We start from the raw sequence: 20,875 nt of genomic DNA on the forward strand, positions 1-20,875 counted from the left end.
ATAGTGATTCAACACCTTCTGATCTTATGACAATTCTTTCTAATGACTTGATTTATTTTTTTTTAACCAAAAGAGCCACTCCACCCCCTCTGCCTACCTGCCTGCCCTTTCGGTACAATGTGTATCCTTGGCCGTTAAGCTCCCAGCTATAATCTTCTTTCAGCCACAATTCAGAGCTTCAATACACAATACATACCAATCTGTACCAAGCTACAAGTTCATTCATCTTATTCTGTATACTGCGAGCATTCAAATATAACATCTTCAGTCCTGCATTCACCCTTCATTTCATCCCCCTTTTACATTGTAATTCATCCTGCTGACTGCATTTCCTTATTAGCAGTCTCACCACCTCTGTTTGCAAATCACCCAACCCACCCTCAACACTATCACTATGCTTTTCTTCTCCCTACCAAATTAGTTTACACGCTCCCGAACAGCTTTAGCAAACCTGACCACAAGAATATTGGTCCTCCTCGGGTTCAGGTATAACCTGTCCCTTTAGAACAGGTCATATCTTCCCCAGAAGAGATCCCAATGATCCTGAAATCTGAACTCCTGCCCCTGTACTGGTTCCTCAGCCACGCATTCATCTGCCAAATGCTCCTATTCTTACCCTCACTGGTGTGGGGCACAGGCAGAAATTCAGAGTTTACTACCCTGGAGGTCTTGTTTTCAGCTTTTTATCTAGCCCCCTAAAATCTTTCCTCAGGACCTCCTCACTTTTCCTACCTATGTCACTGGTACCAATATGTACCAAGATTTCTGACTGTTCACACTCCTCCTTTAGAATGTCAAGGACCCAATCCAAGACATCCTTGACCCTAGCACCTGGGAGCAACATACCATCTGGGTGCGTTTATAGTGTCCACAGAATCTCGTCTCTGTTCCTCTATGTCATCTCCTATCACCACTGCAGGCCTCTTCACCACAGCACCAGACTCACAGTCACTGTGGTTTCTCCCTGTAGGTCATCGCCCTCAACAGTACCCAGTGGTATACTTAATATTGAGGGGAACAGCCACAGGGGTACTCTGCACTGGCCACCCATTCCCCTTCCTTCTCTTTGACAATCACCCAGTTTCCTGCCTCCTGGAACCTACAGGTGACTACCTCACTGTAGCTCCTATCACCCCCTCATTCTACTATATCAGCCGAAGGTCATCAAGCTGCAGCTCTGGTTCCTAAATACATTCCCCGAGGAGCTGCAGCTCGGTGCCACAGGTACAGGTGTGGTTTTCTGGGAGGCTGGAGGTCTCCCAGAATTCCCAGATCTCTCACACAGAACAAAACACTGCTCCTGGAACTTCCTTACTACACCTACTGTGCTCTAACAGACCAGGAATGAAGACTAACGAAGAAGAAAAACAAGAAAACAAGGAACTTATCAGATATTTACCTTGTCCAAGCCTGGTGAGCCAAAGGCACTCCAACACTGGGCCATTCACACAATGGCCGCTCCACTTGCGCCTGCCTTACTTTTATTTGCCCTTTCTAATGAATCCTATTCAGTGACTGGTCACAGTCCAGCTATGGAAAAACTGCTGTGAAGCTCTGTTTTTAATCTTGAGGACAAACCCAAGTGAAAAGGTAGCTCTCATCTTGTACTTCTGCTCAGTGATTAATCACAGTCCAACTCTGAAAACCAGTTGCAAAGTGCTGCCTTTTTAATCTTGAGTGTGAACCTAATGAAATGAAATGGTAGCTCTTTTCTCATACTCCTGCTCAGTGATTGGTCGCAGTCCAACTCCTTGACCTGCTAAGTTTCTCCAGCAGTTTGATTTTTTTTTGCTCCAGATCCCAGCATCTAGTCTTTTAAAGCTTTTAGTATGATTTTAGAAGGTTCCAGGTAAATCTTATTTAAACTCTCTTGATTCATCCCAAGGGTTATAAAGCTTGTACTGATATACCACACAACAGTAAGTGATTTTGTTGCATTTCTCAAGCTTTATTAATGAAATCATTTGTAAAACACACAATGGAAAATATTTTAATAAGTTAAGATATCATGATTCCATGAGTATTACAATCCTTCCCATGCATTCCAATTCTCATCTCCCTTCCCCAATATCACAAAGAAATAAATCAATCTTTAAAAAAAATCACTTTACTCTCTGATAAAGAACTGTGTATCACCCTCTGAGGTTTTTGGTTACACATTCCTGCTGTACAGACATCCAAAGCATGTGAATAAGAGATTTACGTGGTGGGGATTTCCCAACAAGGTCAAGCCAGTACACGGGATAACTAACAGAATAAATCCATTGAACAAGCCGTTTGTCCCTAACCCACTTATCTGACCCAGGGAGGGATGACTTGTTCCAAGTCTACCACGGGAAGTGAAGGATTCAGGCTAGGTGTGGAGTTTTATCATTCAGGTCAGTCTTGTGGGAAGATTTCCACAAAACTGATGTGAATGATAAACTCCTCACCTCACAAATAAAGTTCAGGATCTGGAAAATGACCTAAGTATTTCAACAGAGGGGAAAAAAAAACAACTATATCCAAGTTGAAAATAGCAAGAAAGCAATTCTGGACAAAATACAAAGATCGTTTAATCTACAATAGGGCAATCCCATTACTCCCTGTTGATCTGATAAGGTCTGCTAATTTCATCTGCCAAATGCAATTACCAAAAAGCTTCCACTAATATCTTGTATAAGCATCATAAGGAGGCTCACTATCCAATAACCTTTGTTCAGATACAAGAGGAGATGCAGACTCAACCTACAGAAACCCTAATGCCTACTGACACCTGAGTGAGCTTCATTGCTCATCACTTTGTGATGTTGTTCCTTGTTCTGACACCCAGTTTCCAAACCATGCTGAAAACTTTCGATTCAGTAATATAAATAACGCACAGTGGTCAATCTATCAAATATATTGTTCTGACATTTTCCTTAGAAAATATACAAAAAGTGCAAAGATATTATGCAAGTAAAGAACTGATTAAGCAATGCAATTTCTTGTACAAACATCACATGTGATAAGTACAACTCAATAACTCACTGTTAATTACTGGGAGAGTGCATCAAATCAGCTTAAGGAAACTCATTTATAACTTTCACTATTGCAGGATCAACTATGAAGCAACAAACAGCAGCAATCTGATGGGCAGGGATTAAGCACCAGATCAAAAGGAGCCATAGAAATGTCGGAGAGAGAGAAAAACAGAGATCACACAAAGCACTTTGCATAAAGAATGTTACCGGCAAAACAATCAGGATGAATGGACGCTGGGGACTGGATACCCCCTTGGGAAACAGAAGGGATAGAGATCATATGTGGTGCAAGTCCTTTAAGTGAGATTGAATTTAATCAAAAAAAGGCTTTTGTAGCTCAATGATTTTTCATCATTTTCAGTGATCAAAAGCATTTTGTTTTTAAAATGGTTCTGCTATTTGAATGGTATTTCCAAGTTGAATTGTTCAATGGTTTAAAAACAGTTCAGTTTCCCAGACCCACAGTACTTTGGAGAGACACTAAAGAAACTGCCGATGCTAGAACCTGGAGCCACACACAAAAAGCTGGAGGAACTAAGCAAGTCAGCCAGCATGAAGGGTATTAACTCAAAATGCCAACTGTCCATTTCTCTCCACGGATGCTGCCTGATCCGCTGAGTTCCTCCTGTGCTATGTATCTTGCTGCAGTACTCTATGTTAGTTTCAGTGGTCACCTCTATATGGTTTCTACACAAGTGAGGACCATATTTCAGCTACAGTCCCCCAGCTTTATTTGGCAGAGCCCCTTCAAAAATACTGATTAATAATTTAAATACACCATGTCCCTAGTACTATGAACCACTTCAGCACACCCATTCATACCCATTAACAAGGCCTTGGATGCACTGAGAATTCTTCATAGCTGCTCTTTTCTCAGTCTCTATCAGAATGGCAGATTTGTCACATTAGAAGTCATCACCAATTTCCCCTGCAGACATACCAGTTGTAGCTCTACTCCAGAGAAGGTAACAGAGCAGTGTGATGTAGAAATCTGTGTAGGAATCTCTTCTGAATTCTAGCTTTCTGATATCATGCCTGGTTATTTATGTGATGGCACTACCACAAGCAGCTAAAGGGTAATCTAAATAGCAGGGATTTAAAAATATAATTTGTCAATTATTTTAATTTATGAAAGGGAGTGACAAGGAGTTGGGAGACATCTCCTTGTGCAGTCAGCTACTGGAACATGGAAATAGCTGAGGGAGAAATATTTAACTTAATGAGCAATAACCGCACCATAATACAGTTAAATGTCCCAGAGTGTTTCACATGACAATTAACAAAAAATGACTACACACAAAATACATGGAACAAGGTTTTACCTAATGACCAGGTTATAAGACTCACATTGAGTTCCGTATTTTATCATATTTGGGATTTGTTTTGCAAGAAAAATTAAAGTTTGAAACTTTGCACAAACCTATACTGCAGGCTCATATCTAAAACTGATCTCTCAGTTCCTTTCATCAAAATCATAGCCAGTGCTACTGAGTCATTTTAAAGTAGAGCGAAGCTTTTCTTAATATCGTTTTTTAATCTATTTAAAGGCACCAGCTGGTATTGCTTGTGGGAACTGTTAAAAGTCCTCTGAAAAAGTGATGCAACAGATTAGAGCAGAACTTGTATTTTTTAAAGCAGTTTTTAGGCAGGTAACCAGTCACTCAGGCTCCTCTAACTGAATTCCCAGTGCACTGGCTATGAGGTGAGAGTGTGAATCAGAGTTAGAGTTCTAACGTTTAGTTACAATGCTACCTCCTGTTTGTGTGCTTTAGGATGGTGGACTGCCACAGCATTAGCTTCATGTGACATCTCCTCTCCAGTCCATGCTTCTACAGTGAATGTCTCACATCAAATTTTAACTGATCTCCCTTCTCTCTCCTCTACCTCCATCAGTAGGAGGGTCTTCAGCCCCCATCTTTTTCTGTACTTAACTGAAACTTACAAGGATTAAACAAACATATTGCCAATCTTTAATATTCAATGAAAATAAATGAAAAATTTGTACTAATTAAGGTGCGGGAAACATCTACATGTCTCAAACTCTTTAACCTTGAGATCTACCCCAAGTGTACTCACATACAACCTCTAAGTTCAGCTCCCTGTTCCTGCAACAGCTACCTCTCCACTTATTTTACCGGTAAGCTTAAATTTTCCAGCTGTCCAGCACACCATCTGGAAACAACAAAAGGGTGTTAGTGAAAGAGCATAAGTGGCTCCACCCATGCCAAGTACTAAAATGTTATACACCCATTCAAGTTTCTCAGACTGGGCTCAACAGTCCTTGATTGCCTTTTGAATTACTACTTCCATGGTAGGCAATGTTAAAATAGACTGTTGTTTGAAATAATCCCAGTTCCCCCGTTAAGGAGCCTGTAATTCCCAGAAACTCTAAGTCTATGTTTAACCTAGACAGTGGGTATTGCAGGATCATACAAGGGAGGAGCAATTCACAATCAGACACGTTCTTCTTGGTATCAATGTGCTATTCATGAGAATAATATTGAGGAAAATTTACACTAGCTTAGGAGTGTAAAGTATAATTCCTTCCTCCCCACTAACCTAATCCAAATTTGTATGAAATATACCAAGATACAAAATCATACCTTAAACAACTGCATAAACATCTTTCCTCTAAGAATTCCAATCTTTAACTTTAGACGTGTTTAAGAGTCTTGGTTCTTAAAAGCAGAACACCGAGACTATAGAGCTGGCAGTGTCAGATTCCCTGTGTGCGAACCTACAGCCATGAGGACGTTAGTGAAAAAAGTAAAATTCATTGATCTGCTCTGTGGTAATGCATTGGTAACACTGTGCCAGTGAAGAACAGGGGACAATGGAAGGTTCTGTCCTGTGTCCATCTGAACTGCGATTCAGAGTCCAAACCAGAAGTAAACCTGCTTAATGCACTCCCATTGCAGATGGTCAGAATAAGACTGGACACGCCATTTGAAGCCTGACCATGGTGTTCTGAAGGTTATTTAGTTTTATGGTATAAGAAGCTTGATATCTTGTGTATTCAATCAAAGGTCTGCAAATTTTGTACAGGAATATACATGCCACATTCCCTCACTGAAGGATATTAAAGTTTTCCAAACTCTTTCTGATGCCAGCCCACAGATTTATCAAATTCAGTTTTAAAACTTTTCCACAGCCATGAAAGGATTTGAACTCTGGGCAGAAACAATATACTATGAGTACTGCAGAATGAACCAGATTCCTAAATGTAAAATGAAGAAAAAAAATAAAACTAGTCATTTAGTGTTTTCAGGAACATCAACCTAAATCTATGAACTGATTCTGTGCTCCTAGAAGACTTTCAACACACAACCAACCTATCACTCAGTAGACACATCACATCATCATAAGACAGTTATTCATTTCCTGGCACAACTATTGCTAAACTTTAACACATAGAAAGGTATAGTCAAAAGAACACAAAAATCAGCTTCAAACCAATCAATTCCAATTGTTATACACTGTGATATCCTGACCCTGGAGTGATTGATTCTCAAAGCTGTTAATGCTGAGATCTGTCGTAATTATACAGTAATAACTGTGCAAGCTTTGACTCATGCTGGGATCATGGATCCATGGGAGACACTGTCTGTTGTTGCTTCTACTGTTCTTTACATAGGAATCTAGGGAACTTTAGAACATTTAATTGGGAAAGAACATTACCTGGTCTTGGTGCACACACAGCATGATCAGAAGGTGCCACCCAGCCCAATTTTTCTCACCAGATAAAAAGAATCATGGATTTACTGTATTCCACAGCCTCAGGATGGTGTGCTTTAGTGAAAATCTGGCAGATTATTGTGTACAATATCAACATGATAATAGCCAGATAATATTTCATTGATACTGGCAGCCCAGGTACAGTTTTTGAGCTGAAGAGCATCACTGGTCCTTTATGTCCCTCTGAGAAGGCAGAGAGTTCAATCTGACGTTGTATCTCCATTTACCTGTGAGAGTGCAGACCTGCACTGGAAGTGTCTGCCGAAACCCTTACTCTCAAATCTCAGAGTGGGAGTTGAACTGACAACTTGTGGTGCAGAAGGAAGGTTGCTACCAGCTGAGTCGAAATTGAACCACAGATGAATTGACATGAGGCACTTATAAACATGGACATGCCTCTCAAAGAAAACACACAGCTCATCCATTAAGATATTTAAGTTTACAAGGAAAATTGACTTTTCTTATTATTCGGAGATGCAGCTCTACTCCTGAAACTGTAAAGCCAGTGCCTCATGAGTTGCTGATACCAGTTTTCATTAAAAAAAACAAGTTGACTGTATTTTCTATTTTCTTACTAGTTAGCTGGGGTACATTGTGTGGGACTTGTGTTTCCCAACACAACTCTTCTCACCAGGAGACTTCCAAGAGGATAGTCTGTGAGAAAGCAGATTAATCAAACTTGGAAGCTAAGTTTTTCTGATCCTTACCAAATAGATGGACCATTTTCAGCATTCAAGGAATCTTTGGCTTAATACTCTGCTTCCCCAGCTTATGACCACCGAAGCTGAACTTCTACAATCAGGGATGAAGGTTACACCAACTCCTGAAATGACTCCTCCTTGACCACATCATCTTGAATGTTGCTTCACCAATGATGCTTCCATGCTACACGTGAATAAGAGATTCTCTCAACGTCTGCCTGGCCAAGGTCATTCTATCTAGCAGGAGTGAGACAAAACTCAGAATCGCTCCGCTCAACAGCTCATGGGACATTGAAGACAGTTACTTCTTTATATCTCACCTGAATAGGAACTCAAATACTAAAGATCATATTCCCTCTCTGTTTCACTGGGAGCAATGATAATGTTGTGAAGATATAGGGAAGAACAGGAGATTGGAATCTGAAATCCCAGCCATGTCCATGAGAATTATATTTCCGTATTTACAAAAGACCATCATTAAATAACCTTGTAAAATTTACAAACTGCATGGAAAAAGAAATAGCTGGTTTTCTGTACAGTAATAGGAGTAAGGTGTGTACAGTATACAAATACATTACGTGGGAGGTACCGATACCCAACTTGACCAATCACTTTGCAGGTGGGGGGGGGGGGTCAGTTTTGCAAGGTGATACCAGACCACCAGTACGAATATCAGATGTATGGCTCCTAGATTGCTGCAATAACTTACTGGACTGACCCCAGGCCTATGCCCTGGAGGTATAAACTGTACAGCATCAGTCTATTTAGTAAGCAAAGTTCAGGAGTGGGCTTCATGGCCTGTGGTGTTTTGATTGTTAGGTTTCGACCAGATCTTCTGCTGCCTGCTGTCCCTGCCCAGTCAGACTGCTCGATGCCTGGGGACCGCTGTGATTCTGGTACAGTTGCTGACTTTGAGCCACTTGTGCCTGACTGCTCGGTTGTGGATCCTTGTGACTGTGCCCGGCAGGCTGGCTCAGAGTTGGCATGTGGGCAGGCTGCTGCTGCTCTTCGCTGCTCTGTGGCGTGAGCGACGACTTCTCACTGAAGCTGAAGCGGGGCGAGTTGTCCGAGGTATTGGGTGAAGATGGCCCAGCACTTGACACAGTGCTTGAAGGACCGCTGCTATCTGCATTCAAAGATTCAGGGGAATTAAAAAAACTTAATAAATAATGAAAATTACTTTTACACAGATACTGGTGAAACCTGCCTCTGAATTATGGTACATTATACTGCAGATACAGAGTACGGATACACTGCTGCCATCAGGAAGAAGGACCCACAGCACCAGGTTGAGGAACAGTTATTATTCCTCAACCATCAGGCTCTTGAACCAGAATGGATAACTTCACTCACCCGTCACTGAATTGTTCCCAAAACCTACGGACTCACTTTCAAGAACTCTTCGTCACATGTTCTCCAAATTCACTGCTTAGTTATTATTTGTTTCTTTGTATTTACTGTGAATGTCCACAAGAAAATGAACCTCAGGGTTGGATATGGTGACATATACATACTTTAATAATAGATTTACTTAATTTTTATTTTTAACCACAGGGATATCAGCACACGGATTACTTCCTTATCAATCTGAACTGTGAAGGAATAACCAGTGATACAATCTAGCATTGTTCCTTCACCCTAGAGTTGTGTCTGAAGGGAATATTCTCAGCTGGCTAACTGTACACCAGTGATGAGAGATCCCTGATAAATAGTGGGAGCAATGTGAGCTGATGGATTAAAAGTACATTGGCTTCAGTGTGCTAATGATATCCGATATCTTTCACAATTTGGAAGGTTTACAGCATCACTTTAAAAGGTTGTATGATATTCACCTCTAAGACACAAAGAATGTAATGCAGCCTTAGGCTGGAGTCCTTTTAAAGTTTTATTTTATTTAGAGATTTAGTGCGGAATAGACCCTTCTGGACCTTCAAGCTGCTCTGCCCGGCAATCCACTGGTTTAACCCTAGCCTAATCACGGAACAATTTACAATGACCCATTGACCGGTATGCCTTTGGACTGTGAGAGGAAATTGGAGCACCTGGGGAAACCCATGCGCACACAGGAAGGAATGTACCACTTTCCAACAGAGGATGCTGGATTGAACCCCAACACCCTATGCTGTTACAGTGTTGCGCTAACTGATGGCGTGCAGGGTAGGCCTTTGGATTCGTTTTCACAAACAATTGAAGCTATTTGTGGTCAGATATTTACACACTTACTCATTTAAATGGACTAGTATCTGTGTAAAGAAAGAATAATGTAATGTCAAATGGAGTGCTTTAGACATGAAGTTTGCTTAGATTTCCCACTGCTTTATAGCGTTACCCTGGAAGGATCTAGTGGTTGTTCCGGTTTTAAAAAAATCCACTATGTTTGACACATTTACTGCCAAAGTCTCTGCCTGACATGTTCTAGGCTTTTCAAATTAATTAATTTGTTTCATTTGTGCAGGTTGTTTTCTTTTGCATATTGATTGTTTCTCAGTCTCTGTTGGTGTGTAGTTTTTCATTGATTCCATTACATTTCTTTTTTCTATTGTGAGTGAAAGAAAATTAATCTCAGGCTAGTACATGGTGAATTGCATAGTTTGATAATAAATTTACTTTGAACAATAGAAACTGAAGTTACAATCAACAGACTTACAATTGCAAGAAATAGTTTGTGATCCCCTTGCAATTACCTAGTTTCCTGCATTAATTAGTCATAAAATGTGGTTTGATCTTCATCTAAGTCACATTAATAGACGAACACAATTTACTTAAACTAATAACACACGAACAATTGAACTACTTCTCATCAAAACTGAGTACACCATTTAAACAATCACAGTCTAAGTTCAAAAAAAGTATGTGAACCTCTGGGGCAATGCATTCTACAAAAGCTAATTGGAGTCAGGAGTTCTAATCAATGAGATGAGATTGGAGGTGAGGGTTGTAAAGGTGCCCTGCCCTGTATATAAAAAAATACACAAAAGTCAGGTTACTGGCAGAGCCTGCTCTTCGCAAGAAAGATCTGCTTAAGGCACCATGTCTCAATCAGAACAACTTACAGAGGACCTTAGAGGAACTGTAGAGGTGCATGAAGCTGGAAAAGGCTACAAAATCGAATTGAATTGAATTGACTTTATTACCTACATCCTTCATATACATGAGTAAAAGTCTTTACGTTACATTTCTGTCTAAATGTGCAATTTATAAAAAATTATAATAGTATGTACAACAGGACAGTCAATATAACACAGAAATACAGTCGTGTCAGCATGAATTAATCAGTCTGATGGCCTGGTGGAAGAAGCTGTCCCAGAGCCTATTGGTCCTGGCTTTTATGCTGCAGTACATTTTTCCAGATGGTAGCAGCTGGAACAGTTTGTGGTTGGGGGTGACTCAGGTCCCCAATGATCCTTCAGGCCCTTTTTACACACTTGTCTTTGTAAATGTCCTGAATAGTGGGATGTTCACCTCTACAGATGCTCTGGGCTGTCCACACCACTCTGCAGAGTCCTGTGATTGAGGGAGGTACAGTTCCCATACCAGGCAGTGATGCAGCCAGTCAGGATGCTCTCAATTGTGCCCCTATAGAAAGTTTTTAGGAGTTGGGGGCCCATACCAAACTCCTTCAACTGTCTGAGGTGAAAGATGCCCTGTTGTGCCTTTTTCACCACACAGCCGGTATGTACAGATCACGTGAAATCCACGGTGATGTTTATGCCGAGGAACTTAAAGCTGTTCACCCTCTCAACCCCCGAACCATTGACGTCAATAGGGGCTAGCCTGTCTCTATCCCTCATAGTCCACAACCAGCTCCTTTGTCTTTGTGGCATTGAGGGCGAGGTTGTTTTCTTGACACCACTGTGCAAGGGTGATGACTTCTCTGTAAACTGCCTCATTATTATTTGAGATTAGACCAATCAGTGAAGTGTCGTCAGCAAATTTAATTAGCAGATTGGAGCTGTGCGTGGTGACACCGTCATGGGTGTACAGTGAGTAAAGGAGGGGGCTTAGTACACAGCCCTGTGTTGTGGGTCAGAGGGGCAGAGGTGAGGGAGCTCACTCTTAGCACCTGCTGGCAATCTGACAGGAAGTCCAGGACTCAGCTACACACGGCAGGGTGAAGGCCGAGGTCTCTGAGCTTCTTGTCGAGCCTGGAGCAAATTATGGTGTTGAATGCTGATCTGTAGTCAAAGAACAGCACTCTCACATAAGCATCCTTCTTCTCCAGATGTGCAAGGATGGTGTGTAGGGCTGTGGCTATTGTGTCATCTGTCGATTGGTTGTGTTGGTAGGCAAATTAAAAAGCATTTCTAAAGACCTGAGTGTTCATCAGTCAACAGTAAAAAAATACAAATGGAGGAAATTCAGTACTGTTGCTACTCTCCCTAGGAGTGAGTGGGTGTTCTACAAAGAAAATACCAAGAGCACAATGTGCAATGCTGAAGGAGGTGAAAAAGAACCCAAGGGCAACACGCTGCAAAAGACCTGCAGAAATTTCTAGAACTTGCTAAAGTCTCTGTTCATGTGTCCACTATAAGAAAAACACAAACAGTTTTGTATGGAGGAATGGTCTTACTTCCCTCTTCACCGTGTGCAAGTTTGATCAGCTGCTACAGGGAATGTTTGCTGCAGGTTATTGCATTAAAAGAGGTTCTATGAGTTATTGAACACAAGGGTTCACATACTTTTTCCAGCCTGGACTGTGAATGACTAAACTATGTGTTCAATAAAGAAATGAAAAGTACAATTGTTTGAGTGTCATCAGTTTAGGCAGATTGTGTTTGTCTTTTATTGTGACTTAGATGAAGATCAGACCACATTTTATGAGTAATTAATGTAAGAAACCAGGTAATTGCAAAGGTTCACAAACCTTTTCTTGAAACTGTACATTCTCCTCTGCAATTTTTGTCCTTCACAATCCTTGTGCTCTCCAAAGTCATTCAGATTTATTTTAGCCACTGTTTTGGTCACCTCTCCTAATGATTCAATATAGCTTGGTGTTCAGCCATGCACCATGAAGCACATTGGGATATGTGATTAGGTTAAAAAGCTAATCAAGACACATTATTAATTCACCCAACGTTTTCAAACTCTGGAGCTTGTTTTTTCTCCCACTTGCAAACATTGTACTCCCCAAACTGATGTAAATCATGAAAGCTACAATATTTCTTTGTGCTACTTACACCACGGAGGTTTCTCTGAGCGAGAACGTATTGAGAGGGAGGCAACTGAGGAGGGCAGGACCTGTTGTGGGATGTATGCATCCACGGTGGCCTGGTTACTTCCCATGGTCTCAAACATCGCTGAAAACTCTGTCGTAAACCACAAATAAGCACATATTTAGTGAAACAAGACTCAAGGAAACAAAGCCGCTCACTCACACAACAGTAGAAGTAGTTTAGAATTATAAATTGGGTGCTTCAAGGTCATGAACATGCTATAAGATTGCAAATTCTCTCCCCTTTCCTATTAAAATGCAGCTATCATCTAGGAATGTATATCCTGCAGGTGTGGTTCCTATGGACTAGTGGACTTCTGTTCAAATCAACTTCTCTCTGGTATGGGGAGGGTATTGGAGAAATGCTCTTAGTGCTGTCTCCAATCACCATACAATGTCGGCGAGCAAGACAATACATCTAAGAGGGCCATATCTTGGTAGCCATGGAGCTAGTGAAAATTGCACAAAATCAAAAGTCATATGCAATACATTTTATCCCCTTTCCCCAGTGGGTGATAGGTCTAAATAGGCAATATAGAAAAAGTAAAACTAGGAGCAAACTTCAAGGCACAAGTGCTGATGCTCATTCAGTCTCCCTTGGTGTGTGAAAGTGTATGGCCTGACTGTGGGCTAGACTCAAGCACGCTATACCTATACACCAGCTAGCCAGTGCACTTGCATGTATATCAGGTTAATCACCCAGTGAGAAAAGGGAGTTTCAATAAAACTTTTTCCTTCAATTCTGCCTTTGTACACCAAGACCAAAGCCTGGGCTTTATATAAAGATCAGGAGAATTCAGAAAAATCTGTGCATTTGGAGGGCAAAGTTTAGAAGAGATGTTTCAAGGTGTGTTGCTTCACCTATTAGTCACATTCTGGCTACTTAAATTTTCATATTAAATATTCCAATTCCAATCTTCCAGGGGCAGCATTTTAGCATAGCAGTTAGCAAAACACTTCACAACACCAGCAATTGAGGTTCAATTCAATGTCAGTAAGGAGCTGGTGCGTACGTTGTCCCATGACCACATGGGGTTTCTGCAGGTACTCCAGTTTCACACACACACGCTTATAACAATTTATAGTTTTTTTATGTATTGCAATGTGGTGGTTGTCCATCGTGTCCGACAATGACAGGAATCCTATGTGGGAGAGTTTGTAAAGTGGGAAAGCTTTGCAGTGAAGCAATTCCACTTTCTCGGCCTCAGAAGTTCAGGACAAGCGTCACAAACTGGGGTCTTCCTTGGTTGCAGTGGCTGACCATGATGCCTTCTGTACCTTGTCATGCCTTTTGCTCGCCACAGAAAGCTGCAGTACTGCCTTCCTGGCCATTGGGTTTCACTGTAGATCTCAGCAGGCTCTATGACAAATTGCTCTAAAAAGCCATCACATAGGCATCAACAAACTCATTGCTGGGATCTATTTCCAACCTGATTTTCCCCAATGGACCTGCGTGTTGAAATCTCCCATGACTATCATAACATTGACCTTTTGACGTGCCTTTTCTATTTCCCGTTATAATCTGTGGTCCACATCCCAGCTACTGTTGGGAGGCCAGTATATAACTGCCATCAGGGTCCTTTTACCCTTGCAGTTTCTTAACTCAACCCACAAGATTCAACATCTTCCAACCCTATGTCACATCTATCTACTGATTTGATGCCATTCTTGACTAGCAGAGCCACGCCACCCCCTCTGCCTACCTTCCTATCACTCCGAAACAACGTGTAACCTTGGACATTCAACTCCCAATTACAAACACTGTTCAGCCACGATCTAGTGACGGCCACAACATCATACCTGATAATATGTCATAGTACAACAAGATCATCTGCCTTATTTCCTGTACTCTCTGTACTATAACATTGAGTACTGTATTTGCTATCCTTTTTGATCCTGCATCCCTAATGCACTGATACTCACCCTGCTGGCTGCAATTGCATGCTTTCTTTGCTTTGTATCATCCATCCTGTCCCGAGTCCCTTCATTCCGGTTCCCATCCCTCGCCAAATTAGTTTGAACCTTCCCCGACAGCTCCTACAAACCTGCCCACGAGAATATTCGTCCCCCTTGAATTCAGGTGCAACCCGTCACTTTTGATCAGGTCATACCTCCCCCAGACGAGATCCCAACGATCTAAGAACCTGAAGCCCTGCCTCTGCACCAGGTTCTCAGCAACGCATTGATTTACCAAATCATCCCGTTTCTAGCCTCACCGGCACATGGCACAGGCAGTAATCCAGAATTACTACCTGGGAGGGCCTGCTTCTCAGATTTCTACCTGACTCTCTAAATTCTCTTCTCAGGACCTCTCTGCTTTTCCTTCCTATGTCGTTGGTACCAATATGTACTAAGACATCTGACTGCTCTCCCTCCCTCTCCAGAATATCGTGAATGTGATCCGTGATGACCCTGACCCTGGCACCTGGGAGGCAACATACCATTGAAGTGTGCCATTCACATCCACGGAATCTCCTGTCCGTTCCCCAGACTATTGAGTCCCTATCACTACCTCTCCCCTCTTCTTCCTCTCTTCTGTACCATGGACAGTAACCTGGTCTCTGTGGCATACCCCTGGGAGGTCATCTCCCAAAACAGTTTCCAAAGATGTACACTTATTTTTGAGGGGAATGGCCACAGGGTGGTTGGTGCTAAATGCTTATTCATATTTCAATTTCTCCTGACAGTCACCCAGCTACTTGCCTCCTGTGACTTCTGGGTGACTATTTCCCTGCAACTCTGATTGATTACCTCCTCACTCTCCAGTACAACACACGAAGGTTATCCAGCTGCTGCTCCTGAACCCTAACAGGGATCCACTTCACGCAGATGTAGTTTTCTGGGAGGTTCTGGGTCTCCTAGGACACCAACATCTAGCATGAAGAACGGACAACAGCCATTTACTACACTAGGTATAGTAAGGGGGAAAAAGCAGCAGCAGAGACCATAAACATCCATTCAGTGGCCATTTTATTAGGTACCTCCTGTATCTACTAAAGTGGCTACCGAGTACATGGTGGAGGCTGGAAGTCAATGATGCAAGTCACTATCTGAAGACCATAAGACATAGAAGCAGAATTAGGCGATTTGGCCCATCAAGTCTGCTCTGCCATTTCATCCAGGCTGATTCATTATTCCTCTCAACCCTATTCAACTGCCTTCTTTCCGTAACCTTTGATGCGCTTAATAATCAAGATCCCATCAACCTCTGCTTTAAATACATCCAATGACTTGGCCTCCACATCCGTCTGTGGCAATGAATTCACCAGATACATCATCCTCTGGCTAAATAAATTCATCATCATTTCTGTTCTAGAGGGATGTCCCTCTATTCTGAGGCTGTGCCCTCTGGTTCTACACTCCCACACTATGGGAAACATCCTCTCCACATCCACTCTATTTAGACCTTTCAAGATTTGATAGGTTTCAATGAGATCATCCTTCATTATTCTGAACTCCAGCGAGAACATGCCCAGAGCCATCAAACACTCATTTGTTAACCCTTTCTGAAGGCCACACAACCAGGTGGCCTGTGGGGCAGGCAAGGAAATCCATCATCACCAACAATCATTGATACAATTCAGTACTGATTGTTCCAGTCAGGGTATCGGAACTGGCTGATGAGAACTCTACACTCCACTTTATTCTGTGCTCTGCATTGTCTAATGTATTAGATGTCAGTAAATGCCTGGGAAGGGGTGAGTAGAATTCTTTCCTGTTTTAAGTCTTTGTTAAGCTCCAATACCCATTGAGCATTCGTCTGTCAGATACATCATTCGAGCCTATCAACATGATTTATCCAACCTGAGAACACCTATTAGACATTTTCCCAATCTTGTCCGTTAGTCGTCCTGCAGTGTCCAAGTAGCGACATGTGTTGGAGTTCACAAGATTATTTTATTCTGTGTCTTGTCATATTAATGTAACAAAAAGTATTGTTCACTTTTTCAGTTTCAGACAAAGGTTTGTATTTATTTTTACCTTTAGATGCTCTCTCACGAGATTCTCTGCAAATTTCAGAGATAGAGGTAAGGAATTCATTCACTTGCTTCAAGGAGAGGGAATTGTGGAGCGTTTCAAGAGGGTAAATTGAAGGAACCATAGAGCAGCCTTCAAAACCTAAAGAAAAATGAGACAAAATAAAAACCTGGAATTAATTGACTTCACACTTTTTAACAGACCTAAAGATAATGATAAGAGTCACAATATAATGGCCATTCTACAACAAGGCAGTTGGTGTTTGGTATGAAAAGGCAATTGACCAAGCTGAGCCAAACTAAACCAAGCCAGGCACATGAACACAATGCAGCAGAACATCTCAGGGTCCATGACATTTCTAGTACACAGCTAAATTGAAGGCAATAGCGAACAGGTTATATTCTCAAAACCATATACTTTGACAGTAAAAGATGGAACACTGTGTTTGTGGTAATAACAGTTTTTCTGTTTTGTGTGATAGTTGTATGTATTGCATTGTGCACCTTGGTCTGGAGAAAAGTTGCTTTATTTGGCAGAATACATGTTGAATGACAATAAACTGAACTTGAACTTGAGTTTGCTGCTTGGAGTATCTGTTAAATCACAACCCTGACGCTGTAATTCCAAAAACTCAAATACGTTTCCACAAACATATAAAAATAACACACACCATTAAAATTAAACGAGTAGCTATAATGGGAAGCAAGTTATTGGATCTGGATATCTTATCTCAGTGATTCAAAGTGTAATCATACAATCTGTTACCAATATAGAGCAGGAACCCACTGCTCGATATACAGCCATGAAAACTGCATGCAGATGGAGATAACCTGAGCTGATATAGTTGGAGCTTAATTCTGACATCATCTGTACATCCTCCCTGTGAACACATGGGTCCAAAGCCGTACCGGTTAGTGGGTTGATTGGTTATTGTAAATTATCCTACGATTAGGCTAGGGTTAAATTGGTGAGTTCCTGGTGATGCAGCTTGAAGGGCCAGAAGGGCCAATTATGCACTGCATCTCTGAATAAAATTTAAAAAAGTTGCTTCACTGTTTCTGTTTACTCTCTTGTCCTGCACCTGTCAACACTGATTCATAACAGGTCTAAGAGAATATTGTTTCATAGTGAAATGTGTCATTTGAATTGACAACCAACACACCCAAGGATGTGTGTGCTACGAGTGTCTCCACACCTTCTGGCGCTAACATAGCATGCCCAAAATGTTTAACACAACATGCAGCACCAAATAACAACAGAACGGAGCAAGACAACAAATCAGACATCCTTTCCCACTCACCCACTCCTTCTCACATGGGCCTCCAGTCCCATAACAGGCTTACGATTCTCAACCTCACAGATTTAATATTATAGAATTAACATTGAATTTAACACTAAAGAGCAATCACAGCTGCACTAACTGTTCCAATACAGTTAATAATTCAGGTTAACTTTAAACACAAACACTTGGAGTGCTCTGCCGTCTCCGAGAGGATTCCAGGAGGCAGAGGCAGTGTGTGGGAACCCTGTGGCGAGAAGGCTATGGGATGGGGCACGAGCCAATGTGGAAGGTGAGCGTTGGCTGCTTGCCTTTTGATCACTGATGGGATCGCTCTGCTACGGAGATGAGAGACTGCCTTTTTATCACTGGTGGGGATCGCTTTGCTACGGAGGGAGGAGACTGCCTTTTGATTGCTGGTGGGATCACTCAGCCACAGAGAGTGAAAGGCCTGCTGGATTATAAACTTTTTCTCCAAGCTTACATTTTTTTTTAATATATATTCTGTGTCTTTCGCCCAATCTTTCGCATTTTTTGTGTGTGGGGAGGGGGATCTGAGGGTTGATGTGCTTGCTCCACTGTTTCTTCATTTTTTAGTGTGGGGACGAGGGATTAATGGGTCGATGATTGTACTGCCATTCTTTCTTGGTTTTGCAGCTATCTGAAGAAGAAGAATTTCAGAGTTGTACATTTTGATAATAAATGTACTTTTTGAACCTTTTAAACTAGCAATACAGTGGATTCTGGTTGATTGTGTCATTGGATAATTGGGACAGCTGCTTATTTGGGACACCATGCTGCTTAATTGGGATGGGAGACTGTTGCCGAACAGTTTCTAACTAGCATCAGTCTAACTTGCTGTCAGACATTACACTGTGCCTAATTAGAGATAACTCTTTTTAAAATAGCATCACTTGTGTTAAAAAAAAGGGATTTTTGCCACTGATAGTTGGCGAGAAATAAGCAGAAATACAATTCATAAATGTTTTACTCACTACGGTTTCAAGCATTTGAGCATGAAGATGCCAGAAACAGCTGAGAGTGAAAATGAAACTATTTCACTATTTCAACAAGTTAGGAAGGTATCGACATTTATTTTGAATATTACAATGAAAATGAAGATTTGGAGGATGGAATCATTGAAAGCAATGTATGAAGGCAGCCCATTGTTTGCACTAGGTGTTTGTGCTGATTTTGTCAATTTTCAATTAATCAAAACAACATTGCAACCTACTATAGGAACTAATAGTTGATAAATATTAGGAACTAAACATATTTATAGTATTGATGTGGTAACAATAGTGTTCTAATTGTTCTGTATTTCATTAACTACATAATTTGTTATGCAGTTCAATAATACTTTATCTTTTTACATTTTTTTAAAAAACTATTTCCATGAAACTTTGACTAATTGGGATAGAGACCAAGTTAAGGAACTGGAGCTGCAGCTCAATGACCTTCGGCTTGTTAGGGAGAGTGAAGAGGTGATAGACGGGAGCTACAGGCAGGTAGACACTCCGGGGCCACAGGAAACAGATAAATGGGTGACTGCCAGGAGAGGGAAGGGAGGGCATTTGGTAGTGGAGAGCACCCCTGTGGATGTCCCCCTTAACAATAAGTACTCCATTTTGAGTACTGATTGGGGTGGGGGACATACCTGGAGGAAGCAACAATGGCCATGCCTCTGGCACTGAGTCTGGCCCTGTGGCTCAGAAGGGTAGGGATGGTAAGAGGGGACTCTATAGTTAGGGGGACAGATAAGTGACTCTGTGGGCATGCAAAAGAAACAAGGATGGTAGTTTGCCCCCCAGGTGCCAGGGTTCGTGATGTTCTGAGCACGTCCGCAATATCCTGAAAGGGAGGGAGAGCAGCCAGAGGTCATCGTACATATTGGTACCAACGACACAGGTAGAAAAAGGGTGGAGGTCCTGAAAGCAGGATACAGGGAGTTAGGAAGGAAGCTGAGAAGCAGGACCTCAAATGTAGTAATCTTAGGACTGCTGCCTGTGTCACACAACAGTGAGTATAGGAATAGAATGAGGTGGAGGATAAATGCGTTGCTGAAGATTTGAGAAGGGGCAAGGATTCAAACTTTTGGATCATTGGGACCTCTTCTGGGACGGGTGTGACTTGTACAAAAAGAACAGGTTGCACTTGAATCTGAAGAGTCCAATATCCTGGTGGGGAGGTTTGTTAATGCTATTAGGGAGGGTTTAAACTAGATTTGCCAGGGGGTTGAGGGGGGAGGTGGGAACTGAAGTGAAGAGGCAGAGGATGGGGAGGTTGGAGCACAAGTAGAGACAGCTTGTAGGGAGTTTGTGAGGAAGGACAGGCAGATGTTAGAGCAAAGGTGCACTCAGCCTGATAGTTTGAGATGTGTCTATTTTAATGCAAGGAGTATCATAAACAAGGCGGCTGAGCTTAGAGCATGGATCAATACATGGAACTATGATGTTGTGGCCATTACAGAAACTTGAATGTCTCAAGAGCAGGAATGGCTGTTGAGTGTGCTGGGCTTTAGATATTTCAAAAGAACAGAGAGGGAGGCAAAAGAGCTGGGGGCATGGCATTGCTATTTAGGGATAGTGTCAGGGCTGCAGAAAAGGAGGACGCCATGGAGGGATGGTCTACTGAGTCAGTGTGGATGTCAGAAACAGGAAAGGGCCAATAACTCTACTGGGTGTCTTTTTATAGATCCCCCTTATAGTAGCAGGGATATCAAGGAGCAGATAGACAGGCAGATTCTGGAAAGGTGAAATAATAATACAGTTGCTGTGATGGAAGATTTTAACTTTCCTAATATTGATTGGCATCTCCTTAGCACAAGGGGTTTAGATGGAGTGGAGTTTGTTAGGCGTATTCAAGAAGGTTTCCTGACACAACATGGAGATAAGCCCACCAGAGGAGAGGCTGTACTTGATCTGGTATTGGGAAATGAATCTGGATGGGTGTCAGATCTCTCGGTGGG

At 41.8% G+C, this 20,875-nt stretch overlaps 1 protein-coding gene across 8 annotated transcripts in view; it reads right to left on the minus strand.

The window, feature by feature from the left end:
• Nucleotides 1-2,392: 2,392 nt before the first annotated feature.
• ppip5k1a (diphosphoinositol pentakisphosphate kinase 1a) overlaps nt 2,393-20,875 on the minus strand; it is a 248,735-nt gene continuing 230,252 nt past the window's right edge. For all 8 annotated transcript variants that reach the window (XM_063071002.1, XM_063071008.1, XM_063071006.1 and 5 more), the window contains 3 exons: nt 16,632-16,769; nt 12,616-12,744; nt 2,393-8,564 (listed from right to left, as the gene is read on the minus strand). In XM_063071002.1, the coding sequence (XP_062927072.1) occupies nt 8,254-8,564; nt 12,616-12,744; nt 16,632-16,769 (578 nt within the window). In that variant the 3' untranslated portion in view covers nt 2,393-8,253. The remainder of the gene's footprint in view (nt 8,565-12,615; nt 12,745-16,631; nt 16,770-20,875) is intronic.

This window comes from Mobula hypostoma, chromosome 18, assembly GCF_963921235.1.
Source record: "Mobula hypostoma chromosome 18, sMobHyp1.1, whole genome shotgun sequence".
Taxonomy (NCBI): Eukaryota; Metazoa; Chordata; class Chondrichthyes; order Myliobatiformes; family Myliobatidae; genus Mobula; species Mobula hypostoma.